Raw genomic sequence first — 15,228 nt, forward strand, 5'->3', positions numbered from 1 at the left:
GAGTCCAAAAGGTAAGGACGAAGTTACATTTTTACCTGTATATGTAAAATTTTCATGATTATAGTTAAATGCAGGCATAAGGACGTAGTTATTAGAAATTAACATACACTGTTTACAGAAAACTATGCAGAGAGACATTTTAGTATGGAATATATGTCCGCCCTGAAATATGATGCAGCTATCACAATGTCATACCATGCTTAGCACTAAGTGATTCAGGAGTTTTTGAGGCAAACTAATCCACTTCTCCTTTGGAGCAAGGATAAGGCCTTTGTTTTCTGGAGGGGAATTTTGAGCAGGAATTCATGTTCCTATTGCATCCCAAATGTGTTCTATGGGGTTTGAGATCTGAGGAACATGCTAGCCACTCAATTAATATCCTTAGTTTCCAGAAGTATCTTCACTACTTGTGTACAATGTGGTGTAGCACTGTCATCCATAAAAATGAATTCTTCATTTCAGTACCGTTCACCAGTCATAGTCCCTTTTTCCAAGTCCAAGCACTCGTAGCTCGGTGCATCCATTAAGCATAATGCCACTCCACACCGTGATCCCAGCATCACCATATCTACCGCTTCCAAGAATATTCTCCCGATTGTAAGCAGTACCTACCACTTTCTGTCATCTAGAACTGGAGGAAAGACTGAAATTACTCTCATCTGTAAAGAGTACATTAGCCCATTTGTGTCTTGTCCAATTTTTATGGATACAACACTGAAAATGCTCTACAATGAACTGTGGATAAAGGGGGACAGACTTACAGGCCTTCAGGCATATAGAACTATTGTCGCAGTCATCTCTTGCCACAGTTTGTGAGATATCCACATACCTATGCTTGAAAGGAGTTGATTTGCTGTGGTGCATCGATTGCATTTTGAAGTTTTAACCAAAAATCTGTCTTCGTGTTTCATAGTAGAGTGAGGGCAACCTCTTAGCAAACGTCTGGAACACATTCATTCCATTGGTTTGAAATGCTGCACAGAGCCTGGATATAATATCTACTCCAAAATCTCTGGCAATATCAGTAATTCTGCAGCCTTCTTCAAGCTTTCCAGTAATTCTTCTTCTTCATGTGAAATTGGCTAGATGATGATGTCTCTGAGACATTACAAGACATCCGAGTTTGCAACTTTGTTCCTTCATGAAAAGAGCTTCTTTCAAACACAATTCGCTTACTGCAGCCTTTTGGCTTTTATCCTGTTGAGTGCTACCATGTGACCCCTTTTGTGTGCAGTGTACCTGCTTTCTACTTGAAATCATCAGTTATCCAAATTGCCACAAGCTGATTCATCTAAATTTGTGGTTGTAATCTTCACAAATTGTGTTTGTTCTTAGGTTTTGGACACCAGTGTATTTACATTCATACCCTTTTTCCTATTGACATTTTGTGTGCTGAATAATTCCTGCCAATCCTTTGTATTCTGTCCTCAGTGTATGATTTCCCACCATTTCCTTTGTTCTGTTTCCTGAAATTTCCTATGGATTTGCTAATCTAAGATTATATTTGAGTAACTTGCTCTCATTTTGGTAGATGATTGCTATAGGCAACCTCTAGGGACCAGAGAGACATAGTTTGTTATAATGCAAGGGTTTGCTATATTGAATTTATGGTACAAAGTTTGTAAATAAAAATTTCATATTTTGAAAGTTCATAAATAGAGATTCACGTGTACATTTGGCATCAAAGCTGTTGTGAATTTTTCATAAAATACTGTGTTTCTTACAAATGGAAGTTGTCTTCTTGTTAGTTCGTGTTACTGGTTTAAATTGTTCGAGACACACACACACGCTTTTTCGAGTTAAAAGTTATTCTTACTTTAATTAATCTTATTTTTATTTTCCTTTCTAGCCACAGACTTCAGATCTGGAGTGGCCTCTCATTACTAACACTGATTGTAACAGTGATAGTTCTGATTGCACTTCCCAAAGTTCTCAGGAAGAAGTTAATGTCTTACAGTCTGAAGATCCATTTGCATGGGAGATGCAAGAGGTATTCTTACTGCTTTGTCTTTCAGTGATTAAAGTTCTAAAATTCAAGATGCATACTGTATTTGAAGCATTGTTTTTTTTTTTTCTCTATCACTTAACCAAGTTAATTAGAATTTACCTATAGTTATATCTATTAGTTTTAATACATGAATTGAAATAAAGGATAATGCTTCTTTGTGGAACTGTTCTACTGATTGGTATGGAATATAACTTCTGTGGTGATATTAATACTGGAATACAAGAATTTTGCATTAGGTGCTGATAGGATGTTGATATCTGCTTGGATGCTGAGTGTGTTCATCTAAAGCTATGCCTTTGACCTGACTCTCTAATTTTAAGTCCCAGCACAGGTGAGATTCTACAGGAGTGTATGATAATCCTATTCTCAAAGCTCATCATACCGTGTCTTAAACACACTCAAACCCCTCACAGACACCACGCTCTCACGCAAGGCATTCCAATCATTTACAACTCTGCACAAAAAAACCTGCCTCTCACTCCCTTACTCACACCCTCTTTATACAGTTTCCAAGGGATGACCTCTGGTTCTACCCTGTTCTCCCACTATTTTCTGTAGAACTTCTGCAGCATTGATCCTATAACTACCCCTTACCAACTTGTAAATCTCTATCATATCTCCCCTCTTCCTCCTGTCCACCAGACTCTGCAAATTACATCTTCTCAATCTTCCTCATACTCGACATTCCAGAGGTCAGAAACTACCTTAGTCAGTCGCCTTTGGACCCTTTCCAACATCTCTTCATCCTTCTGAAAACCCGGTGACCAAATCTGGGCACAATAGTCCATGTGTGGCCTAATCAAAAGCTTTATACAATGGAACAAGAATCTCCCTACTTCTACACGTCAGTGTCCTCCGCATCATTCCCAGAATCCTTTGTGTTGTCTTCACAATTTTGGCTGTGTGTCCCCTAAATTTCAGATCTCCTTATCCACTATCACCCCCAGATCTCTTATTTCCTCCACATCCAACATTATATCTTTACCAAGCATAAATTCTGCATCCCATCTTTGTTTTCCAAATTTTCTTGCATTTTGCAACATTGAACTCGCATCCCTATTTCCGTGCCCAATCACTCAATTTATTCAAGTCTTCTTGTAAGGCCACAACATCTTCACTACTCTTCATGGTTCGTCCCAACTTTGCATCATCTGCAAACAACTGAATATCTCCATCCAAATCTTCACCAATATCATTAATATACAAGTTAAACAGTAATGGTCCTAAAACAGACCCCTGAGGCACTCCACTTGTAACTTTCCTTTTCCTGGATATCGCTCCCCCATAAACAACTTGTTGATACCTACCAGATAGCCAGTCTCCAATCCATTGCACCAATCCAATCTAATAGCCAACCCCATCCATTCTACTTTGACTATCAACTTATCGTGAGGTACTCTATCAAAAGCCTTCACGAAATCCAAGTATATTACTGTGTATCCTTCTCCTCTGTCCAAGGAAGCTGTCACTTTATTGTAATAAATAAGTAGATCACTAAAACACGACCTCCTTTAGCAAATCCATGCTGTCCATCAAAGATAATACCATTGTTGTCAACCCAACTCTGGATCCTAGTTCTCACAAGCTTCTCTAACAACTTAACCACAACACCTGACACAGAGATAGGCCTATAGTTTGATGCTTGAGTTTGATCACCACCTTTATGAAGTGGCACAATCTTGCCCTCCTTCCACTCCTTAGGAACTTGACTGAGTGCAAGACTCATATTAAAAAAATATGTCAAGGCAAATGTCAACTCCCTGGCACATTCCTTCAGAATACGCAGTGATATATTATCAAGTCCCACAGCCTTATTAACATCTAGTTTACTCAACTCCCCATACATCACTTACAGTCAATCTCTCCTCCCCCATCATCAACTGCTTTCAATCTCTCCATGAAGTCACATTCATAAGATTGAAAGACCTTTATGAACTGCTCATTAAGTATCTCCATCACACATTCCGCAACAGCTGTCTTTATACCATTTTCTCCAATCAGTGTCATCCTTCCATAATCATTCTTTCTTTTACTGGCTACATATCGAAAGAATTCCTTAGGATTCTTTTTGGCTTCATTAGCTAACTGCTGTTCATACCTCTCTTTTGCTACCCTCCTTGCCTAGTCATTGTAGACCTCATGGAATTGGTTATTTCCACTTCTCTTATGCTGCCTCCACAATGCCCTTTTTCTCTGTATTGCATGCTTAATCTCTTTATTCATCCATCTCACACCTATCTTATTTAACCTTCTCACCCTTGGAATACATTTAGACATTGCATCTACTAAATAGTTTTTGAAAATCCCCCAAGCTACATTGATCTCTTTTCCAGCTAACTCCTCATTTCATGCTACACCTGCAAGCTGTCTCCTGAGCTCTTCATAATCACCCCCTCCCTTGTAGTTCCACATATACCCTTTTTTCACAGAGGTCCTCACACTGCTGGCAACCATCCATGTAATCACATCATGGTCACTCTCACCAATTGGTGGATGATTTTACACCTCATTTATAATTACATCCTCTGATGAGATGACCAAATCCAAGACCCTCAATCCTCATGTGCCCTCTGTTACATACTGTCTGAGGTAGTTATCCCTCAAAACCTCAAGAAAATCATTTTCTTTACTTCCAGTTGCTATCTCATCATTCCAGTCTATATTGGGATAATTAAAATCCCCCATAATGTGATCACCCTTTTCTTATTTGCTTGACTAATTTGATTATATATATTTCATAGTCACCACCATCCACATTACCTGGTCTATAACAACATCCCACCAAGTATTTGATTCTATTCACCTCTATCTCACACCATACTGCCTCAAAACCACCGGCACTATTTCCCTCTTGCATCTCAACTTTGTATGGACATGACTCTTTCTCTATCATCAATAGCACTCCCCCTCCCTTTTTACCCCTTCTATCCTCACAAAACACATCATACCCTTCCATCTCTATTCATTCCTGTCAGGATATCATCCTCTTCCAACCATGTCTCACTTATTCTGACAGTCTTTGGGCGAACAGACACAATTAGTGCAACCAACCATTTCATCTGTCTTGTTTCTTATATTTCTAGCATTTGTACTCAATTCTGGATCTACAGCTAGTTCCACTGATACCTATCACTAGATGTGAACTCTCCATGCTCGACTGGGGCCATTTCCCTTTCTGATTATTCATTTTAGAACCCTTTTCAATTCCAACTGTTTCCACTTGATCTGAGGTCATCCCTTTCCTTTCTACACATGCTCTCATCTCCTCTTGGAGTATCCACCTTTCTCATGCTGTGTACTGTCTACCCTGAGCCTCCCCGTTTCCCTGCTCCTCTTGCACACCCATTCTCTCATTTTCTATACTCATACCACTCACTTCTCCATTCATAACCACCTCTTCAATCTCTCCTATCTTACTCTCCTGCTCTTCCACATCACTTCCTGCTTGATCTGATTTATTCTCTCTACTCACTTCTCTACCTTCCAGCAGCAGTCTCTCCCAGCGACTCACACCATAACCACTCAAATGCAGTCTATCACCCCCATATAGCTCACTTTGTCCCTCAAACTCATTCCGCACATTAACAAACTGCACTCCCGTCTCCTCACACATTTCAGCCAGCATATCATTCATAATCCTTGCTCTTAGTTCTAAAATATAATCCAGAGGATAATTGCAATACTGAAACAAACATTAACATGCAAAGAGAAGTCTTTCTCTTTGCATGTTACCTCATTTTGTCTCTTTACAAGTCGCTTTGATATGATCTCATCTGGGCAGTTGTGTGCATATCTTGTCTCCTGGTTTCCAAAGTGATTATTATTATTATCAACAGACCTCCATGGAGTCAAGAGACTCATTGTGGGAGGCCCCACTCTCATGCTAATCTGGTAATTACCCCTTACCAACTTATGCATCTATATCATGTCTCCCCTCTTCCTTCTATCCACTAGGCTCTTTAATTTGTATTCTCTCAATTCTGTCCTCATATAGTCCACATTCCAGAGACCAGAAACCAACTTAGTCAATCATCTCTGAACCGTCTCCAGCATCTCATCATTCTTTTGAATACCTGATGACCAAATCTGTGCATAGTAATCCATATGTGGCCTGAACAAAGTCAACATGGTGGAATCAAAACATCCTTACTTCTACATGTCAGTGTTCTCTGCATCATTCTCATAATTCGCTGTGTTGTCCTCACAATTTTAGCAAAATGTCCACAAAATTTAAAGTCCCTATCTACCATAACCCCTAAATCTTTCATCTCCTCTGCCTCCTCTAAAATATCCCCCACCAATCCTATACTCTGCATCCCATCTTTACTTCCCACATTTTAAAACCTTACACTTTGTAACATTAAACTGGTATTCCCACACACTTACCCATTCAGATAGTCTATTTAGGTCCTCTTGCAAAGCTACAACATCTGCTCTACTTCTCATAACTCTCTCCAACTTTGCTGATCTGCAAACCAATGTATAATACCATTTAAGCCCCTTCCAATGCCATTTTCATGCAAATTAAACAATAATGGCCACAAAACAGATCCCCTTAGAGCACACTACTGTTGACTCATCTTCTGGGATATCACTCCCCCCAATACACAACCTGCTGATACCTACCAGACAGCCAATCTCCAATCCAGTGCACTAATCTATCCAATCCTATCTGTTCCATTAACTAGTTTGTCATGTGGTAATCTATCAAAAGCCTTTTGCAAAATCTAAATATACTACTGTTATATGCATCCCCCTTTTCCAATGTATTCAGATGTAAGCAGATCGCTAAAACACAATCTTCCTTGAGCAAACCCATGCTGTCCATTAAAGAGAATTCTCCTCCTGTCCACCCAGTTCTGAATCTTTGTCCTCACTAGCTTCCCCAACATTTCAACCACAAGACAAGCAGATTGGCCTATAATTTGAAGCCTTAGTCTTATCACCCCACCTCCCCCTTTTATGAAGTGGAACAATTTTGTCATCTTTCCATTCCTTTGGGACCTGGGCTAATCTAAAACTCATGTTAAAAATGTGAGTTAAAGCTGTTGTTAACTCCTGGAACATTCTCTCAAGACGTGTGGCGATATACCATCAAGTCGACCTTGTTGATGTCAAGTTTATTCAATTCCTCATATACCTCATTCACCTTCAGTGGTTCCTCCCTTATTCCCATTGCTCTCAAGTTCTGCATTATGTTACAATCACAAGGATGGAGTACTTTAATGAACTGCTCATTTAATACCTCTGCTGTATCCTCAGTGTTTATCATTCTCCCATTATAACTGACCAACATCATCCTCCGATAATCATTCTTCCTTCTACTGGCCACATATCAAAAAACTCCTTAGGATTTCTTTTAGCATCATTTTCTAACTGCTGATACCACACTTTTGCTACCCTTACTAAGTGAATCACCTTCCTTGCTTGCTCTTTGTACTCCTCATGTAATTAATTATTCCACCTCCACAATGCCTTTTTCTTCCTGATTGCATGCTTCACCTCTTCAGTCATCCATTTTACACGTGCCTTAATTAATCTCTTAACTTTTGGAATACACTCAGTCATTATCTCTGCCAGATACTTCCTGAGTAGAGACCAAGCAGCATTGATTTCGTTCCCATGTAATTCCTCATTCCATGATATTGCTGCAAGTTGCCTCCTGAGTTTGCCGTAATCACCCACCTTATAGTTCCACATATAATCCTTTCTCACAAAAGTCTTGATATGGCTGCACCACCAGGCGATCACTTCATGGTGACTTTCACCAACTGGATGAAGATGTGACATGTCATTTACAACAGTATCTTCTGATGAAATAATCAAATCTCCAAGACTCTCGATCCACATGTGGCCTCTGTTACATACTGCTTAAGGTGGTTATCCCTTAAAAATTCAAGAAATTCGTTCTCTTTGGTTCCTGATGCTGTCTCTTCATTTCAGTCTATATTATCATAATTGAAATCTCTCATAACGATTACTCTTTTCTTATTAGCCAGATCAATTTGTGTAAACATTTCCTTGTCACTGCCTTCCTCATTACCAAGCGAATAGTCTCTCTTTTTGCTTTGTTCTGTCTTCATGAAAGACTGCATATTCATCTATCTCTATTCCTGTCAGAATGTCATCTTCATTCAACCATGTCTCTCTTATACCAACAATTTTTGGGTGGATGAACTCTGTCAGTGCTACAATTTCATTCCCATTGTTTCAAATATTTCTAGCATTTATAAACATACACACTAGCTCAATTCTCTTTCTATAACAAGTCCCACTAACCCCACTAATATTACACCCCTCCCAGCCTTAAATGTCACCCTCACATCCTTGACTGTCTTGATCCTTTCTTGCACACTCATGTATTTACTCCTGAAACCATCATCTACAGGTGATGTAGATATGGTGAAGAGGATGCAAAGATAATAATGGGGCTATGATTATGAGGAAATAATTAAATGATAGATGACATTTTTGTTACCTAGAAGTCACTAAGTCTGAGACTATTTTTAGAATCATCATCAGCTATAAATCACTTCTCAACTCAAGTACTGCATTAATTGCTAAAGATATGGGAGACAGTTATGCTGAGACCAAATATAGCTTGGCTTCTTCAAATTCAATTTATGATGATTATTCAGGCCCTAGAGATGCATTGTTAGGACATCAGTTACATTTTCAGTTGTTTCTATAACCATTTAGTTGACTGTCTAGAAGAAGAGTAGCAATGTGTTTTGAGGGAGAGAGTTTCAAGGCCATGATGTGCAGAGGAGTAAGTGAAGTTCTCCACAATTTTGGTTTAGTTAAAAATTACATTATTGTATATTTCATGCTTCTCCCAAATTCAGCTCTCTTTATATAACAGCCATGAAAAGTCAAATCTCCAAGAACCTTTCAGATTCACTTCATAAATATATGTATCTGCACGGTTAGTCGAGTGGCTATGCACTTCACAACCATATGCCTGTGAAAGGAGTGTCTTGGGTTCAATTCCCGTCACTGATGTGAGGAGCTTAGGTCTTTTTCAGACATAGCCAAGTTAGCTGGTCTCGTTTGTGGACTGCAGGGGTTTTCTCCCGTTTATCTGGGGTTTTTCATCCTGCAAGCAGGCAAACCGGCCTTGAGAACTCAACGCTTCTACAGACATAGGATGCATCGATAGGATACACCAGAAGGCATAGGGTATCCTTGTATAATGGTTGAGGTTAAATGAATAGAACACCCTCGACACCACAAGGTAAAAGAGGGAAGAAGAAGAAGAATATACAGGGTGTTCGGGATAAATTTGACATATTTATAATTAATTATATTTTTCCGTAAGTTACATGTATTAACACACACTTCTCTTCATTTAAAAGTTTGGACCCTTCTTCATTCATATACAAGATGTCAGAAAGGATGGATAGCTGGAACCCACCTGAATCATGGAAGAGAATAACTTGTATCATGATGATTCGTGCCCACCATCAAAATAAGGATATTACGACTGCTGCCCAATGCTCCCTGAATACAGTAAAAACAATCAGGCATGAACTAGAGACTTGCAATGGTGACTACGAGGATGTAGCAAGAAGAAAGATCCCTAGCAGACGATCTGATTGCGTTCGTACAGCAGAATTCCTCGCAAATCTGCAGGAACAGGTGTTGAAGAACCCTGGCATTGGAATTCGGGCTTTGTTCGTGGAGTTGCTAACTGTAGTCAAGCTCTGGATAACAAGGGTAGCCAATGGTAGGCCGTATGTATGGCAGCAGGATTCGGCCCCTTGCCACACCTCTGGGAAAAGTCAAAAATGGTTGTCTGAAAATTTCTACGACTTCACCAGTCCAAATGTTTGGCCTCCAAACTCCCCAGACCTTAACCCCATGGATTATTTTGTATGGGGCGCAGTTGAAAAAGACACCAATCGCACTTCCAGTAATACAAAAGCCCAGTTAATGGATAAAATTAAAACAGTTTTTGCGGCCCTTCCCAGGGAGACTGTAGCATCAGCTTGTTCGAGGTTCCGAAGCAGAATTGAAGCTGTGATCGATGCTAATGGTGGTTATTTTGAGTAAATCTTGTTGATGGTATTGTAATTAACTCTACCTGTAATGTTTTTTTGTCAATTCATTAAATTTAATAGATACAAAGAAGATTTTCTTTTTCCTTACGAAACTGTCAAATTTATCCCGAACACCCTGTATATATATTCCAGTGATATCATTGTTATATCATTATTACTGATATCATTGTTAGTTTGCATAATCACATCTAGTTCATCTAACAGAAATTTCACTTTCTTCTCCATTTTTCCAGTTACAACTTTTTCATTCTTTTCATCTCAAAGATGGCAGCTGTGCATGTGTTTAATCATATATACTACTTTACAGAATAGAATGTCATAGAATTGCCTCTTTTTGATCTCTTTCTCTACCTCATTCTATCAACATTTGCTGTCACCATTGCTTTACTAATGCTACCAACCATTGGAAACTTTTTTAATTTTCTCCAGTCTAACATTTCTAAGAGTGAAATTATCTACACTGAAGATTTTTGGGTTCACAACTCCAGCTGACTTTTCCTTTCCTTTCTTTTCCTGCATTGATCCAGCAGATATTTGCATTGAGTGCTTCACTAAAACAATTCTTATAGGTATGAAACACTCATCCCACTTTAAATTCTCATTTCTTATCATTTTGTTTCACCATGGAGTGCACCAAAGTTGTACAAGAGAAGAATGAAGCATGTTGTGATTAACTTTTATTGAAATTGCTATCTTCTTTTTCTGTTTATACATCATCACCATCATCAAATTCCTGCCATGTACCCACAAGGGGTGTACAGGATATGAGAGTACTACATGAAAAAATTATATCATTATTAACTTCCTATCTACAATTTTCCTTCAAATCAGTCTGTTACTTGTCAAGACTCCAACATTATCAGATCTTATATTTCTGTCGTCTAAGGCACTTTGTACCATATCAATCCACCTATATCTTGGTCTTACTCTGGGTCGTTTTGCTGCCAACCTGGCAGAGAACACTTGTTTTGCTAATCTTTCCTCGCCCATTCTGTTTAAGTGACCATACCACCTGAGATTAGCTCTGCTAACGCATTCCTGGATGTTGACAATGTCAAGTTCTTTCCTAATATCCTCGTTTTTAATATGATATTGCCATTGATGCCATCTGTTCACGCCTATAATCTTTCTCAGGACTCTCATATCTGCGGTCTCTAGTCTTTGGTCAAGTGTTTTACTTCTGACCCAGCTCTCAGATCCATAAGTTAAAACTGGTTTGAACACTGTCTTGTATACAGCTAATTTAGTGTTCCAACTAATTTCTCTCTTATTCCATATGAATTTATTCAATTGACTTCCCACCATACCAGCTTTGCTGATTCTGTTGTCTATTTCTATATTTAATTTACCATCTTCAGTAAAAATCGTGTGCCTAAGTAGCTGAAATGTTTTTCTTGTTCCACAGGTTCTCCATTCACAACACAGTTGACATTTTCAATGATTCTGCCATTTTCATTATCTTTGTCTTGTTAACCTTCATACCATATCTATTACAACAGCTATTCAATTTAGTCAGAGAATCTTGCAGACTTGTAGCGGATTTATTTAGAAGTATAACATCATCTGCATAAAGCAAAGAGCTGACATTAACATCTCCAATTTTGATATCATGTTTAATACCACTTTCCTTCATAATGTGATCCATATAGATAATGAATAACAGAGGGGGATAATGTACATCCTTGCCTCACACCAGATTTAACATTAAACCACCTTCCTTTACTTCCTTCAATTCTAACTGCTGACTTACAACTCAAATAAAGACTAAGTATTGCTTGATATAATGCCCCATTGACACCATATAACTGTAGCGTATTGAATAGCTTCTCTCTTGGCACCTTGTCATATGCCTTTTCCAAATCGACTAAACTTAAATACAGATCTTTGTTATATTCTCATGCTTTCCCGACTATTTGTTGTAAAGTGAAGATCTGATCCTGACAGCCTCTGTTTGGCCTGAATCCAGCTTGTTCTTCACTAAGCTTTTCTTCCACAATTCTTCTCAACCCGTTTCTCAAGCATAGATCTTGCCAGGAACACTCAGTAGGGAAATACCTCTGTAATTCTGACATTCAGATTTATTTCCCTTTTTATATATGGGTACTATGAGAGCTACTCCAATCATCGGGAATTTGTCCCTCTGTCCAAGCATTCTGAACTATGCAGTGCAGCCGCCGTAAGACTCTTATACCACCATACTTCAGCATTTCTGGTCGAATATCATCTACTCCAGCTGCCTTTCCACATTTCAAGCCTTTGATGGCTTTTCTACTTCAATTATGGATATGTATTCCTGACTGCATGCCTGGTCAGTGTTTTTTACCACTGTACTGTCATCACTGTGTTTCATTTAGCTTTTTTAAAGTAACTGTTTATACTAAAGCTCAAAATATTGTAAGCAAATTACCAGCACATCTAAAACACATTTTTAAAGCACTATACCCCTTTTACATCATGCCCAGAAGCAAACAGTGCTTTCTGGTTCATTGGCAAGACTCTTGGCCATAACTTTTGTCCACTCCTGCTTCCACCTCTTTTGCATTTGGATACTTCTGTTGCATCATAGCTAACTATAGAAAAAGCCACTCTTTTGGTTTCTTACATTTCCTCTAATTCTTGAATTGTTGATTTCAGCAGTCAGTAGGAGTGGGGAATTATCAGTGCAAGAATCAACAATTTTTGCATTTATGATCTTAATAAATGTCATTGCCAGGAAGGAATGTTGCATGTTCTGAACATGCAGCATCCAATATCTTCCCCTTTGATTTTTTACCAGATAGGGATCACTATTAATAAGATTCTTCTTTCTTCCCCAACTTTTCAGCCATCCACAATCCTAATGTACCATAGGTTTATGTTATGTTTAGTATTAAGATTTTTAAAAAATATATTAATAATAAAAACAAGACTATAACAACATCCTGTGCTGGTGATAAGATTGTGGTAATGTACATTCTTCGTTTTGGGAGGGTGTACATTGCAGCTTGCTGCATTCAGATGAACTTTATGAAAACTGCCTGATGAAAAGATGGAGGAAGTGACCAAGCTGATGATGGGTCTGTGAAATGCTTCCCATGAGTATAGGTTGAAGGTTTGTGGGTTATGAAGTTTAGTTGATAGGCAGGAAAGACAGAACATAATAGAAACTTATAAGATATTAAAGGGGTTTTATAAAATTGATGCAAAGGAAATTTTTCAATATATGACATGGTCAGAGAACTAGGGGTCATCCATGAAAATTGTGTGGTTAGTAAAGGTATGTGGACTAGATTTTTTATGTGGAGAATAGATTGCCAGAATTAGTTGTGAGTGCCCTGACAGTAAATTAGTTTTAGGAGAGGTATGATAGGTTTGGTATGTATAAATGTTAGCATGGGTCTTCCACGATAAGTCTCTAGAGTCCAATAGAGATACTATATAATATTAATAATGATGATCTGCAACGTAACATTCCAGAACCTCATATTACATATGTAACATTGGAGACATTCCAAAATAAATGTTAGAATTGCTCTTTTACTCACTCTTGCACTCCAATATTGAACCTCTTCTACTTGTTTGGAGTCTGAAAATCACCACAAGGTGATGAGACAGTACAAGTTGACATATGGTGCTGGCCATATGATGCTAAAACTGACTTTTATTGCTTTGGAAATTTTTAAGCTCCTACAAGTTGGCCAAAATGTAAGGATTGTCCTGGAGATTTTGTGACTGCTGGAAAGCATTGGAAAGTGGGGTCCCTTAAGGGTAAAGCCCAATAACTGGGAGGAACCTCACTTTCTGTAATGTAGAGAACAAACTTTGGCTTCTGACCTAATTGGTTGTTAGGTATTTGCTGAGTACTGAACGAGGATGGACTGGCAATTTAGGAATTAGCCAATGAAATTGTACACTCTATTGGCTTAAACCATGAATATATATATATGATGGTACAACGCTATGAGAATTCATGCTGGCTGGGATGTCACTGGTTAAAGAAGATCCCTGCTGATTTCATCAGGAAACCAGGTGGAGCATTGAAAAGTCAGCTGCTGGAACAAACTCCAGTCAACATCAAGAAGAAGAAGAACAAACCCAACATCAGAAGAACTAAAGATAGTAACCATCAATATACAGAGTATTAATTGAAAAGATATTGAACTTGAAGAATTAGAATAGTACCACGTGGAGGTAATTTGCATAACTGAGATGAAGAAGACAAAAACAGATGAGATCTTACTAAATAATAAGTATAGAATATTATTTTTAGGCAATAACAATCTAGGAAAGGAAGGAGTACAATGGCATTCAATACCAAACACAAAGATAAACTTCTTGATTAGAAAGCAATTTCAAGTAGAGTAATAATGGGCAAATTTCAAAATGGGGATGTGAACAGTGAAAGTTATTTGTGCCTATGGTCCCACAGAAGGTTCTTTTAAGGAAAAAATGGAGGAATTTTTTTGAGTCATTAGAGCACCCAGCAGACAAATTGAAGATCTCCTTGTTGGAGATTTAAATATCAGAGTAGGGAATGAATTCTGCCAGGTATATTGGGAACATTTTGAAAATATTTGAGGGGGGGGGGGACAGAGCTAAAGATAATGGCAAGTATCTGCTGGATTTCTGCTGAGAATATAGACTAGTCATTATAACACCATGTCCCAACATAAAGATATCACAAGTTCCTGTGGAGAGATAATGTAAGAAATAAGAAAGGCTTCATTGAGTATGTCATTGTCAATAGCAATATCTTCATACTGGTTTGGATACAAGAGTGTACTAATGATTTGAAATTGGTAGTGGCCATCACTTAGTTTTAAGTAGGAAAAAATAAATATCACATTATGAATGCATAGAACAGTATATACAAAAATTTTTAAAATATTAAAGTTGAGCAGCTTTTATAGGTAAACTATAGACTCAACTATACAAACATTATTGATGAAAAAATAAAAGTTTGAAAAACAAGGACCAAATCCTAGAGTTTCAGTTGAAAACTATGAAAATAACTTTGACTGATTCAGCTAGGGTAGGTATGTAGTAAAGTTGTCTGCAAGGATAGAAAAATAAGAACACCCTTGGTAGACACAAGATGTTAAGGATGCTGTCCTGGACAAGAAGAAAGTATACCAAAAGCTCATAGCAAATAAGTCAGTAGCTGCCCTAAAAGAACACAGA

At 38.1% G+C, this 15,228-nt stretch overlaps 1 protein-coding gene across 5 annotated transcripts in view; it reads left to right on the forward strand.

The window, feature by feature from the left end:
* Positions 1–15,228, forward strand: part of phtf (putative homeodomain transcription factor) — a 291,193-nt gene that overhangs the window by 129,639 nt on the left and 146,326 nt on the right. For all 5 annotated transcript variants that reach the window (XM_090407495.1, XM_090407494.1, XM_090407497.1 and 2 more), the window contains one exon: positions 1,850–1,990. In XM_090407495.1, the coding sequence (XP_090263621.1) occupies positions 1,850–1,990 (141 nt within the window). The remainder of the gene's footprint in view (positions 1–1,849; positions 1,991–15,228) is intronic.

This window comes from Typopeltis vanoorti, chromosome 17, assembly GCF_054136105.1.
Source record: "Typopeltis vanoorti isolate ZY-2024b chromosome 17, IOZ_Tvanoo_1.0, whole genome shotgun sequence".
Classification (NCBI taxonomy): domain Eukaryota; kingdom Metazoa; phylum Arthropoda; class Arachnida; order Uropygi; family Thelyphonidae; genus Typopeltis; species Typopeltis vanoorti.